Here is a 13447-nt window from a genome sequence, read left to right as displayed (position 1 = left end):
CTTTGGAGGTGCCAGGGGATCTTTCTGCATCTGACCTTGGTCTCACCACAGTGGGAGAGCCTGGAGGTGTTGGTAGGATTCTGCCTGGAAAAGGGATGACTGCTTCTGCCACTCCATGCCCGAGGAAGGGTGCAGGGCCATCCCCTTGCCTGCGCTGGGCTCAGCTGAAGTGGCTGAGGCCAGGAGCTGCAAGGCCACCAAGACACTCTGGCTGCAGCAAGAAAATTGCCTGCCATGCTAGCAATGGCCCTTAGGCAGCAGGGGAGACTGAGCACAGTGGCCTGGCCAGCAGCGTCCCCTCCCTCCGTCAGAGCGGGAGAGCCCCTGGGCTCCACGTGGCACACACCGAGGGCCCAAACTGCCCGTGCCCAAACAGCGCAGGATTTGCCTGGCCGAGCAGCAGGGCAACAGAGCCCAGAGCTCTGCACAGCCTCTAGAGACCCCATCTGCTCCGCAAAGGAAGCTCTCCAAGCAAGGTTACTTTGAAAGCCAAATGCAACAGCCAGGTGACGTTTGCTTTCAAAATAATGGTGCTTTATTTGCCTGGAGTTTTCCATGGTTGAGGTGAGGGTTCGAGAGCTGATGACTTCTCTCCTTCACATCTCCCCATTCTCCATGGCTGCAACAGGTGTTTTCGCCACCAAAGGCCGCAACGGATCATGCAGAATTCACATGAGAGCCCCGCAGCCCAAAGCTGGAGGCACCGGGTCCCCAGCACCCTTGCGCCGCCACGTCCCTCCCAAGGAAGTGAGAGCTGCAAAGCAGAGCCTTCGCTGTATCCCAGCCATGTGACCCTTCAATCCCAAAATGCCCACAGACTCCAACGGGTAGCCAGGCGATGACCCAAACATGACTCTCTCCCTGTCCCAAGGAGAGCTTGAAAGAGTGACACACTGGAGAGAACTTGGCAGCCTCATGAAACCCTAGCATTACGGCCAAGGCTGCTCCAAGGCCTGAACACGCACTTGTGTTTCATGCTACGATTAACTCGTACTTCCAGAAGTGGAAGCTGAATGCTCTCTTCAAGGTTGCTACAAGCTTTGGAGCCCAAGACAAACTGTCTGAGCTGCAGCAGCATGGGAGGCAGGCTGGGTTCCTAACAAACTGGCTTGAGTACCAGCTCTGGAGAAAAATGTTCTGTGTGTCTGTAAGAGCAGAGGCTGGCTCTGCGCCAGGCCATATGCGGACAGCGCAGAAGACACACCTGCTCACGCAATGTTTAGTCACTGCCCAAACGTCCGTTCCGCATTTCCTCAGCAAAAAGGACAGGATTTTGTTTCACGTGTATCACAGAGTGCTATCGCAGTGCAGGGTCCCAGCTGCAGACGTGGAAGTCTCCTTCCCCTGTTTGCACTGGCTGTGCAACTGCTCTGAATTGTGGACACGCACTTCTCAGGGCAAGTCAACTTTGCTGCCCAATCATCCGCCAACAGCAAGGGAGAGAGACATTCTTGGTGGGGTCACCTGGATATCACGTCTGCTCGCCAGGGCAGGAGGTCATGCCTGCAAATCCCGAGAGGAAGAGCCTTGAGGCAGACCTCGTGTGGTCAAGTTTCCAAATCCATTCCCCTCACCTTGACATCGGAAGAGGAATTTGTGCCTAGGGAAGTCACCTGTAGAATTCCACCCTAAGACTCAGCCTTGACCTGAATGTCCTTCTCCAGGAGTGAAGGTTACCTTGTTTAGAAGGAAGTCCTCCAGCCGTTTCAGTTGCCTGCTGTTTGGCATCTCCTGCAGCCCAAGCTTGTCAGGTCTGGGACGTCCTGGAGAACCTTGAGGATACGGTTCTTCTTGGGTTTCCTGCTCTCTTGTCCATGGTGCTCTCATGCCTGCAAGTGCCTGCAAGAGGTGGGGAAAGAGCGGGGGAAGGAATGGACTTGTTTTCGAGAGCAAGATGAGGGCATTGCATGGTGTTTGTTTCCTCCGGAGCCACACAAAGCGCTGCAGGCATCCTCGCAGTAGCACCCTGGGGAAGGGATTTTAGGCCATCCCACCTCCTTGCCCTTTGTGGAAAAGCCAGAGAAACTCCCCACCTGAAACTGCCTGGGGTGCCCCCCCAGTGCCTGGAAGCAGCACACGCGCCCCGAGGGAGAGAGCTTCTCCTTTGTCGGTCACACCCCAGTCATCCTGTCTGGCCTTTTCCCCAAACGTCTGTGCAAGGAGCACATAAACGCAGACCTCAGTGGATAAGCAGACGCAAGCTTGTCACGGTTGGAATGGAAGCCAGCTCTACTGCAAGGAAAGGCTCGTGTCACAGGACAGTTAATGCCCAAGCTACCCACATGCTCAAATAACGTGCACGTGCGCGTGTGCACACACACACACACGCACACACACGACCGCACCAGAGACGGCCCAGACAGCAGTCCCTGTGTCTGCAAAGTGACAAGATGAGGTTAAGAAGCTACTGCTCATGAAAGTTTCGAGCCTGTTAATACTCCGCGGTTTTTAAACAACGCCCACAGCAATGTCACATCTGAGAGAGAAAGTCTGCCTCAAGTCTTGCCACTCCCTTGGAAATGAAGTATGGATTGGGGAAGGAAAAACTGTCTGCGACAGCTTTTCTACCATACCGCGGAGGGTCTGCTTGCAACCTGTGGGTCACTAAAAGCTCTTTGTCAATGACCAAGGCCCAAAGGACCAGAAACCCCAGACTCTTCTTTAACAGAAGGCCCAAGTCTGCAGCTGAGTTCAGCAGGGCCGATTTTGTGCCTTGGCTGAGCTTCTGCTCACGCTCTCCCTATGCAGAGCCACTTCCAGGATCAGGGAGTTGAAGCCAGGAAAGAGGGGCTCTGGTTCACAGGAGCTGCCCACTTGTGTAGCAGCCAGCAGCTGCCTTCCAGAGGGTTGTGCTGGGCTCCGTCCTCTACAGCTTCCTCCCTCACCGGGATGGCCAAGCACCGACCCAGCCCCTCCACTCGCACAGCAAATACCGCTGTACCAATAGCAACGTACCGGTGAAAACGACAACCTCAGTTAGAAGGGATGGAAAACATCTTCAAATTTGCCATGAGGAATGTAAGAAGACTTGTTTTACACTGCGTATGAAATGGCACGTTTCAGGGCAGGATTTGGACCATGTCGTCCCCACGCTATGGTTTTCTGTAGCTGGGAATGATCTTGTTTTGAGCCGAGGAAGCTGCCACCAGGGAAGAGCTGCCAGGCTGCAGAGGGCTTCCCTCACAAGCGTGCCGACTTTGCTTTTGGCTGTAGATGGGGGGATGAGTTTCTGCAGCACAGGCACGTGCTTTCCCTGCGGGAGCCCTCCTGGGCTTGCTCAAGGATTGCCCCGGGGAGCAGAAAGCAGTGCCGCTGTGCCCAGCGTTATCTCAGAAACGGCTGGGTTGAAGGGCCTTTCCAATGGCCTTACTTGTTCCCTTTCTGCGGTCAATACACTGAGCGTAAGGCTACTTCTTGAAAGCTCCCTCAGGGACAAACTGAGCGTTGGGGGCCCCCTGAGGAGGGCACAACCCCCTCGTTGCCTATGCACAAGGCCAGCAGACCTCGCTTGGAGAGTTCGGCTTTGCCTTTTCCAAGGAGTATGAGAAGGCAAAAGCCCCGGCTCCACCGCAAAGCAGGAGTGCAAGCAGAGCGAGGCGTCAGGCCTAGGAAGCAGAGAGGCTGGCGAGGCAGGAATAAAGGAAGGTGCGTGAGGGAAGGGGCAGAGGAGAATGGGAAAGAAGAGGGACCCACCAAACAGCCAGGCAACAGATGGCACTGGTAAGAGCTGCTGCACTCCCGCGCTGGCTCTCAGCCCCAGAGGTTCCATCCCTGGGGTCTGGCCAGTTTCCGAGCCCGTTCAGCCTTTGCACCGGGGGAAGCTGGCTCCAGCCCATGCCAGGGAGTGGCCACCGTTTGCCAGGGCTGGTCCAGAGGAGAGACCCCGCTGTTTTGGGCTGGGACATGGTGAGCAAAAGACTCAGAGCGCAAGGCAGAGCTTTGGCAGCATTCAGGCAGCTGAGTCATCACCTCTCCCCCCCCCAAACCTTCCCCTCACCTCTTGACCAGCAAGGCAGTCCCTAAAAGGCCCCATTAGGGCATGGCCCAGAGCAAGAGCCTCCCGGGATGGGGGCTACCTGCTCTCCTTGCTCCCATGTGCCCCCTTCCCGCCCCTCCAAAGCTGCCCTGCTGCCCCTTGCAGGTTCACGGCCCACCAAGAAAAGGCTCACACCAACTCGGAAAGGCAGTTTATTTCCGTGGGAAAAACACATTTCTCTTGTAGCTGCCCAGCCTGTGGTCCCACTGCTCTTTGTTCTGGAGGCTGCACATCACCAAAGCCCTGAGGGGTTCAGGAGAAAGATGCTGAGCCACTCGTGACATTTAGGTGCCTTCTGGAAATCCGATGGCGCATCCCAGCCCCCCACCCCATTTCAGTGGAAGGGATGCTTGACCCAGGTCCAGGCCAGGCCCAGGCCAAGCTCCAAAGCCACTTGTGTGACCTGGGGCAGGGGGCAGGAAAAGACCCTCTTTCCCCCAGGCCATGGCACGAAGGGCTTTGCAGGAGCGGGGACTCTGCCTGGGTTGGGAGCTCTTTACCGGCGATCCTCCTCCTCCTGCTTCAGCCTCTGGCAGTTTTGCTCCACTTTTTCCTTCCAGCTGTTCCGAAGAACTTTGTAGGATGCCGTGAGCTGCATGTTCTGCTTTGCTCATGGCAACAGATGCCTGCAAGAGGAGTAGCAAAGTCCCTCTCCCGCTCCCCTGGGCCCCCCGGAGCTTCTTCCCCCCCCAGCCCCTGCACACCCACACCAGCAGAAATCAGGCACTGTCGTATGCCATGCCCTGGAGCTGAGGGATTTGGGGTGCCAGCACCTCCAGGGGGATCATGCTCCACCATCCCAGGCCCTGGCTTGGAGCTCGCATGCCTGTGCACACTCACTTTTCGGGTGGCATGCCTGTGTCTGGGCAACAGCGCTGGTCAGGGTGGAGTGGCTTCTTTAAAATTCGGATCTGTTTTGCAAGGGCAAGAAGAACAAATGGTTTCAGGAAGGAGGAGCGAACGGGGCCCCCTCACAGGGGAGGCACCTAGTCCTTGTATAGCCATGCTCAGGCTATGAAAGGAGCTGATACAATGGGCTACAGTAGCTGGGCCCCTGGAGCTCTGTGCCCAGCCCATCTGGGTACAAGTGGTTCAAGCCAGCTGCCCCGGAGAGCTGGTTTCCAGGTCGAGGGCAGGCACCGCAGGCAGAGGTTGCAACCCCCCCAGCTGCCCTCACTGTGGCCCCTGGCTCCTTCTGGGCCCGGCTTCTGGCTGCAGCCATGTCCTTCCTAGGAAGGAGTGGGCCAGCTTGGGCGCTGCTCCTCAGAGGCAGCAGTCTGCCTGGGCCCTGGCTGCCTGCAAGGCTCTGCCACCCTGGAGGTGGGAAATGCCCCTTTTTCAGAGGGCTGTCGAAGGCATCCTGTACCTTTTCCCGAGGCCGGGCGCTTTTCTCCAGCACAGCCTGCTGTTCTGCTAATGCTGCTTGCTCCTGCCTCTGTTTGAAGAGGGAGACGCGGGTGGCTCCTGGAACACGCTGCGTGGGAGGGCAGACTGTTTCCTGGCGGGGGGCACAGGAAGGCAACAGGCTTAGACTTCTCTGTTTGGGGAGGGCGCATATTGGGTGGGGGTGTTGCTGGCTTTTGCTCTTCACCCTCTCTTCTGCCCCTGCTCTTGAGCCTCACCGACTGTTAGGCCCCTGCCGGCACCGCGGGAAAACCGCTCTCTTATGGCCTAACTGAGCAGGGACTAAAGCGGCACCGGCCTGTCTTCTATGCCTTCAAAGCCTGATGCTCTCCCCATGCAGAACCACTTCCAGGATCAGGGAGTTTAAGCCAGGAAAAAGGGGCTCTTTCACAGGAGCTATGGTTTTCTCCCAGATCAGCAGATGCACAGGCTATCAAGAGGGCTCCACTGGTTTTCAGTAGTACAAAAATCTGTTTTGAAAAAAGCCCAACTAACTCAGGAGCTGCCCTTAATCTAGCTGATCTGGAAGACAGCGATCCACACAACTTCCGTGGATTTCATGGGACACTGGCATGTCTGAAATGCTTTTTCCTTGTGTGGGGCTTTTACTTTCCTCTCTGTTTTCTGGAGGGACACTGTCCTCTGCTGTAGTTTTCTCTGGCTTTTGAACTCTTTCTGGAGCTTCTTTAGCAGAGCTTTCTTCCACGCAGCTCCTTGATGCCCTCTGGAGGAAAAGAGGCCATGCTTATTCTGTAATTCCTGCTGTTCCAGCCCCCACAGCTGGCAAGATTCATGCTCCTCCCACCTGCTAGGTGCCCCTTGGAGCCCTCTGGCCTGTTTTTCTGGGGAAGTGTGGCTTTTTCCAGGCGGTGAGCTCAGGTTTTCAGCTTGCTCCTTTGGAGTCTCATTCCCGCTGGCAACAGCTTCATCCAGCTCTGACACCTGTCTCTATGCCTGTTGATGCAGTGCCACTTCCTTACCATCATCCTTGCTCATATTGTTCTCCCTTTCTGAAGTTCCTGGCACTTCTCTTTGCTTTTATTCAGGTTTCCGCTTTCCCATTGTCATTTGCCAAAACCTCTTAAAACGCTGCAGGATGATTATGTAAATATCTAGTACACAGAAGTCAAGACAAATGCCCCCTAGCTTCAACACAGCCCACTTAGCCATGCAGACACGGAGCACCAATACACGGACAGTCCCCACGTGACTGCATGGAGCACTGGTCAGTTGGGCCGGCATATATCAGTGCAGCCCACTTGAATGCTCAAGCACCACCAGCTTAACCAGTCTCAGCACACCACTGGGTTCACTGCAGGGTCAGCTGGCAAAAACCATTGCAGGTGTTCCCCAAAACATCACAACACACAAAGCAACACTTCACACAATTATAAGGGCCCTGAGAGCATTCCCACTCCTGGAGGTCTGGGTGCCAGGGCTCAGGGCCAACTTAGAGCCAGCGCAGCTGAGTGCATCCCCTTCCCTCTGGCGACTGCAGGGAGAGACTCACAGACAGCGTTGTGGGGGGCCGCAGCCAGGCCTGATCCCCAGGCCCCAGGAGCTGCTTTCAGCTGAGGCTCTAGCGTTTAAGCCTCACCTGAGTTCCAGCTTCAGCTGCCTCACAGCTATGCCTGAGCCTGGCCCTGGGCCCCAACAATCTAGACCCGGACCCTGGCCCGCAGGCTGACTTCCTGGCCAGACCTCAGCTCTGCCTCGTCACCACAGACCTCCCCAGCCAGCTGGACTCTCAGATGGAGCTGGCTCCCATCCCTGCTCATGTCCTGCTCCCTTCGCTCAGGGAATGTGGTCCCTCTGAATAGTGGCACAGCCACTCCGTGTATTAACCACTCCTCCCAGTTTTGTATCATCTGCAGACTTGCTGACAATGCCCTCTGTTCCATCGTCCAGATCATTAATGAAGAGGTTAAAATAGTACTAGCCACAGTATCGACCCCTGGAGTACACCTCTAGTGACTTTGTACCTCTGATCACAACCCTCTGAGCCAGGCACTTCAGCTAGTTTTCAATCCACCTCACTGCCCACTTAACTAGCCTGTACTTCATCAGCTTGTCTATGAGGATGTTACAGAAGACGGTGTCGAAATCCTTACTAAAGTCAAGATGAACAACAACCACTGCTCTTCCCCCCATCCACCAATGTCCAGTTTGTTCCCTAACGTGATCCTTCTCCACCAAGGGTAAGTTGTCCTTGCTCCAGACTTTCCCACTGGTCTCAACCCCCTGCGATTCCTGAAGGCCCATCTGACTAGTAAAGACTGAGGGGAAGAAACCCTTGAGTACCTCAGCCTTTTCAGTGTCCCTTCTCACCCCATCCCCTGCCCCATTCAGCAGCAGGCCCACATTTTCCTGAGTCTTCCTTTTGAAGTCCTTCTTGTTCCCCTTCACATCCCTTGACATATTCAACTCCAGATGGGCTTTGGCTTTCCTAACTCCATCCCTGCATGCTCAGACAGTGTCTCTATATTCTTCCTGGGTCAACCGCCCCTGCTTCCACCTCTTGTATACTTCCTTGTTAGGTTTGAGTTTTGTCAGGAAGGGGAAGGGAACACGCACAAAAAAAAACAGCTGGGAGGGAATTTGGCATTTCTCTACCAAGATTGGACTGACATTGGTAGAGGGAAATCTCACACCACCAGGCAGCAAACCCCTGCCTTAGCCACGTGCTCCAGGGTGCACCAAAGCCCCTAGTTCGAGCTGCCAAAGCCAAACACAGAGTTTGCACGCCCAGCCACCAGTGCAAGAGAGCGCAGGCACCACGGACTCCCACCCTCCACAAGCACCACACTCCCAGCAACACTAATTTAAAAGCCAGCTATAATAGCAGGATGATGCCTGACAGCCTTCCTTCAAAATAATGTTATTTATCCAGAGATTTACATCTTTCAGGTGAGGGTATGACACTTAGCAATTTTTCTCCTTCAAGTATTCCTCTTCTTCAGGGCTACAGTGGGGGTTCTCCCTGCTGTAAAACCCCAAAGTCCACAACAGATCGGTCAGGATTCAACAGAGAGCCTTGAAACACCCAAGCCAAATTTAAAGAGTAACACCCCAGCAATCTATTTGCAATCTCCCAAAAGCCCCTAGCTGGGGTTAGATGCTTGGGCAGCACCTCAGAAACAAGCCCCAGGGTAAGAGGGACCAAGAGCCACAGTGGGGCAGAGCATGCCCCACACCATGGAGCAGGGCAGAAAGGCCTCCTTGGCTGCCGGTGGCCAGGCAGTCCAGGGAAGAGCCCGTGACAAGAGCTGTTTGCTCCAGGAATTGGGAAACTGACCCATCCCCAAGGGGCAATTACTTTAAACTACTGCAAATTCCAGAGACAGAAAGAAAAGGAACAGTGCAACCACCACAGGGTGTGCCCACTCTGGAGTGGCAGTAGGAGCTCAGAGGGGTGCAGAGAAAAGAAACTAGCTGGTGACGGGCTGGGCGTGTGGCAGTGCAATTTTATCATTTCACTTTTACAGAGAAAAAAGAACTACAGCAGGACTTGCTTCTAGTCAAATTTAACCAGAAATGCCAGGACACGCAGAATGGACTTATGGCCCTCCATGCTAGCCACTAGTCTTTGCTTCCTCATCACAGGAAATTGTTCCCCAAAGAAGAAGGACAAGAACCCACCTCTCATTCATCTACCAGACAAAAGGAGCATCCCCAGAACTCAGGGCCCAGTAGCTCAGCGACAGGCACCCCAGGCGCTCCTCCCGGGAGCAAGCACAAGCTTCTCCCCAGGCAGCCCTGGTGAAATCACAGGACCAAAGCCAGCTGCAGCCAGGCAAGGAAGTAACCGCTGCCACCTTCACCTCTCTGCAGTCACAGCATTGCTGCCTCCAGCCTCACTGGTGAATCACTTCTTCTTTTTGCCAAATGGATTTGGTATGAAAAACACAGATTTGCAGTTAAAGCCCCTCTTTCTCTCCAGACCCACGTGGACAGTAAAACCCATCCAGTTTGAGGCTGGCAGCCCTTCACCTCCAGTGCTCCCTGCTGGGGGATTTCAGGGTGCAAGTCCCCTTGCTTGGGCCATGGCTGGTTCAAGAGCCAGGGGGTGTGTCTTGCCCCAGTCAGACCTGGGAATAATTTCATTAATCTATTCATTAAATTCTATTTTAAGCTGCTGTCAAGGTTGAGCTCCGTGTAACTGTCAGAACAGGGCACTAAGGAGAAAGAAGCGCTGTGTCTCCAAATGTCTGAATGTTCACAGACTAAAGGGAAAAGTTTAGAACACCTCTTAAAATTGAAGTGCTTTTAGATGCACTCCAGAGTACTTGATGTGCCTTCTGGTTCCCTCAGGACCCCTTTGTTTTTCATCCCATGCACCCCTAAGCTTTCTGTTTGCCTCCATGTCCCCTCAAGACCCAACCACATGCCTTTTAGTTTATCACAGAACCCTGTTTGCCCTCTGGTCCCATCAGGACATCACTGTTTGCCCTCCTGTGCACCCCAAAGATCTCCATTTCCCTTTAAGGGCCTGCCCCACCTAGGGACCTTCATTTCTTCTTCGATGCACACTAAGATGGTCCATGTGCCTTTCTGGTCCTTTCAGGATCTCTTGTTTTCTCTCCAGTGCAGCCCAGAACTCTCTTGTCTTCTGGATTCCTCAACACATTTCCCCTCTGGCCATCTCAGGATCCCTCCATCTGTCCTTCAGTGCATCCCAGAGCCCCTCCTCTGCCTTCCCACATGCCCCAGACCCCTCTGTTTGCTGGTCTGTTTGTCCAGAGCCCTGCACTGGCCCTTTTGTCCATCTGAAGACCTTTCAGTGTGCCTTTTGGTGGGCCCCAGGGCCATCTGCCTGCTGGGCCCTTCAGGACACCTCTACGTCCCTTTTGGTGCATGTCCCATCAGGACACCCCCGTTGTAATCCCACCCCACCCTCCAAAAGCACCAGGCCCAATCACCCATCAGCCTCTCCCTGCATCCCAAAGGCAGTCCCCTCTATACCTCCGGGGACTTGGGGGGACTGCCAGAAACCTCAGCATCACCAGGACAGGCCATCACCATCCTCACCCTCCCAAGACATACAAGTAGGCCCAAGACTTGGTTTACCTTAAGAAAAATCCTTTTTTTTAATGTCTGCTTTTTTTCTTATTATTTTAAGAGTAATCAAGTCCAACTCAGCACTCAAAGTGGCTACATAGCCATCACAAATGTGAGGTCCTCACCGTCAGCACCACCAGATCACCCTCACCTCCATGCTCTCCAAGTCATCCACGCAGCCACCATCACCACCTTTGGCTGCCCACAAAGCCCTCCCCCAGCCCCACAGACTCCAAAGCATACCTTGCAGAATGGCCAGAAAAGGCAAAAGCCTTCCCAAGTATGCTTTTTCCTACAGCTAAAAGGTTGGAACTGCACAGCAAAACCCCTCCAGCCCCACTCACCTGCCAGGCACCCCGTTGGGTCCCACACCTCCCATCCCACACCTCCAGGAATCTGGGCACATGGACAGGCTCCGTGGCATCACATTGTCCACACCAAAACATCTGCACTGCCTCAGGGACACCCCACATACCCCCACACCCAGACATACCACAGAGGACCCAATGGGGGACGCTAGAGCTGGAGAAGGAAGGGGGACCTGGACACCAGGCAGAGGGAGAAAAAGCAGCATAAGGCAGACCCCCAAGACCAGATATATCCGCTTCTGTACATACACCCTCATGTCAGCTCCATTCCCTTCCACATCCTCAGATCAGCTCCATTCCCCCACGTACAGCCTTAGTACAACTCTGTTCCCATCCTTACAGGATCAGAGCAGTTCCATTCCCCACATGAACCCTGATCTCCATCATTCTCCTCCCTTCACACACACCCCTGCATGTGCCTCCAGATCAGCTCAATCTCCCTGCATGTACAGTCAAAGCTCTTTACTTCCCTTTGCGTGCCCTCAGACAAGCAGCACTCCTGCCATGCACCTTCACATCTCCCCCATTCCTCTCTGCATGCCTGCAGATTGGTCTGTTCCCCTCTGTGCACAAACAGATCCCCTCAGTTTCCCACCATGTGAATATAGATCAGCCATTCACTTCCATGAGTATTCACATCCCCTCCACGTCTTCATGTTAGCTCCATTTCTCTCTGTGCCAGCTCAGATCTACTCCTTTCCCTGTGAGTGAAGACAAAACCTATGCCCTATCCTTTGTTTGTGCACAGATCCATGCCACTCCCCTCCACATGCCTTTGCAATCCCATCATTACTCTCCAGGCATGTTCAGATCTGCTCCATTTTCTTGTGTGTGCCCTCAGATCTGGCCTGTCTCTGTCCTCAGCTCCCAGACAGACCTCAGACCTATGCTGTAGGTACCTTGTCTCTAGCCCTGTCTCCATCTCCTGGATGGACCTCTTGAATGTATGATGTGGCCTTGTCTCCAGCCCTGTCTCTGTCCACTGTCTCGTGTGTGGACCTTGGATCTGTGCGGTAGCCTTGTCTTCAGTCCTATCTCTGTCACCATCTCCTACTCCTAACTGGACTCCCTGGATGGACTCTGGCCAGGTTCATCACCTACCTCACCTTGCCTGGGACCCTCAGCGGAGCTTGTTATCAGCCACCTGGCTCTGCCCGCCTTGGTCAGATGCTGTGGGACTGTGCCCTGCTGGTGAGGGAACTGCCTGTATTGCAAGCACAACACAGGTTGTAGGCTCCCAAGCTTATCATCCCTCACAGAGCAGCCCTACTCTTGGGGCTGACACCCTCCCTATGGTCTCTCTTCCCCTTTGTGTGTCATCTAGACTTGTCCACTCTCCCTTGTGAACCCTGGTCCATGCCAACCCCTTCCATAGCACTCTGATCCCATGTGTGCCCCTTCCCCACATCCCCATTCTCTTCCTTTCGCTTTATATGCACTCTGGCAACCTCTGACCCTGTCCCTGTCCTCTTGTGTGCTGTCTTTCCCTCTGTCCCTCCCTGGCTGAGCTCTGCTCCCTTCCATTCCCCTTCGGAAGCCTTCTTGTGGGCTCTGCTCCCTTCCTTTCTGCTCCAGGAGCACATCAGTCCCACCATCTGCCTCGATGTCCTTTCTTCCACTTCCTTTCCCTTTGTGTTCACTACAAGCCACTTCACTCACCTTCCTGTGCGCTCTGATCTACTGCCCCCCCATCGCCAGGCATGCTCTTAGGTGTGAACTTGTTCCTTCTGTGCCCATTTTTGTGCTCTCTGATCCCCTCCATTTTCCCCCATGAGCTGCGGCTCCCCCATTCCCGGTTACGCACACTGAGCCACTACATTCTCCCTCATCTGTGTGCCATTCCACTTGTGTGCTCCAGTCACCTCCCTGCCTCTCCATGTGCACCCCGCTCCCTTCCCACACAGAGAGGGATGGATGGGAACGGAGGCAACATAGTGGTGAACAGAGGAGACCAGCATGAACAAGCCAGGGAGACAAGACAGAGCCGATCAGAGTGAACACAGAGGGGAAGAGGGAGGGGAATGGAGAGGAGGAATGTGAACCAAGCTCTAACAGATGGGAATGAAGTGGGTAAGAGAGCCCAGGGGGATGGAGGCCAGCAGTGCAGAGCCAACAGGAGTGGAGCACAGCACCTAAGAACAGGCAAGGTGAGGAACAGCTCCTGCCCAAATCAACTCGAGCGGATGGGACAGATGAGAAAGGGCGACAGACCACCCATAGAGGGAACCCCAGCAGGCTGGGGCTCCAAAGGCCCGACCCCGCATGAGAACAGTGGGGCCAGAGCAAGCACGGGAGGAACCAGGTGGGCGCAAAGCACACCCGAAGGTGTGCGGGGCAGGAGAGCACGCGCACAGAAAGGACCGGGACACCCAAGAAGGGGCCGGGACTCCTCAGCTCGGGGCACCGGAGGGGACAGCGCACGCAGAGGAACACACGGAAGCACAGACAGGAGATACGGGGACCGCACGGAGGGGAACGCACTGGAGACCAGGGCAAGCGGGAGAGGAAATGGGGAGGAAGACGGGGGAGAGGGAGAGAAAGGAAGGGACGAGGGCCCCACGGCGGAAGGCGGGCGGAAGGG

At 54.9% G+C, this 13447-nt stretch overlaps 1 protein-coding gene across 10 annotated transcripts; it reads right to left on the bottom strand.

Annotated features, from left to right (window-relative positions):
- Positions 1-1577: 1577 nt before the first annotated feature.
- Positions 1578-13421, bottom strand: LOC112975190. 10 transcript variants are annotated; one of them, XR_003256506.1, is made up of 6 exons: positions 10843-13421; positions 9080-9314; positions 5403-6529; positions 4877-4947; positions 4537-4662; positions 4176-4279 (listed from the first exon to the last, which is right to left on the bottom strand). XR_003256506.1 is itself a non-coding variant. In XM_026084931.1 (5 exons), the coding sequence occupies exons 1-5, from the start codon at positions 12626-12628 to the stop codon at positions 4647-4649; spliced, it is 519 nt and encodes a 172-aa protein (XP_025940716.1). In that variant the 5' UTR covers positions 12629-13421; the 3' UTR covers positions 4176-4646. The 10 variants fall into 10 exon arrangements, 3 of the variants coding, with proteins under 3 accessions (XP_025940717.1, XP_025940716.1, XP_025940715.1); XR_003256505.1 differs by having other exon boundaries at positions 4176-4662; positions 5403-6164; positions 6246-6529; XR_003256503.1 differs by having other exon boundaries at positions 4176-4662.
- Between the last annotated feature and the right edge of the window lie 26 nt (positions 13422-13447).

Source organism: Apteryx rowi, unplaced genomic scaffold (genome assembly GCF_003343035.1).
Source record: "Apteryx rowi isolate R43461 unplaced genomic scaffold, aptRow1 scaffold_655, whole genome shotgun sequence".
NCBI lineage: Eukaryota > Metazoa > Chordata > Aves > Apterygiformes > Apterygidae > Apteryx > Apteryx rowi.
This window is presented reverse-complemented; position numbering and strand designations above follow the sequence as displayed.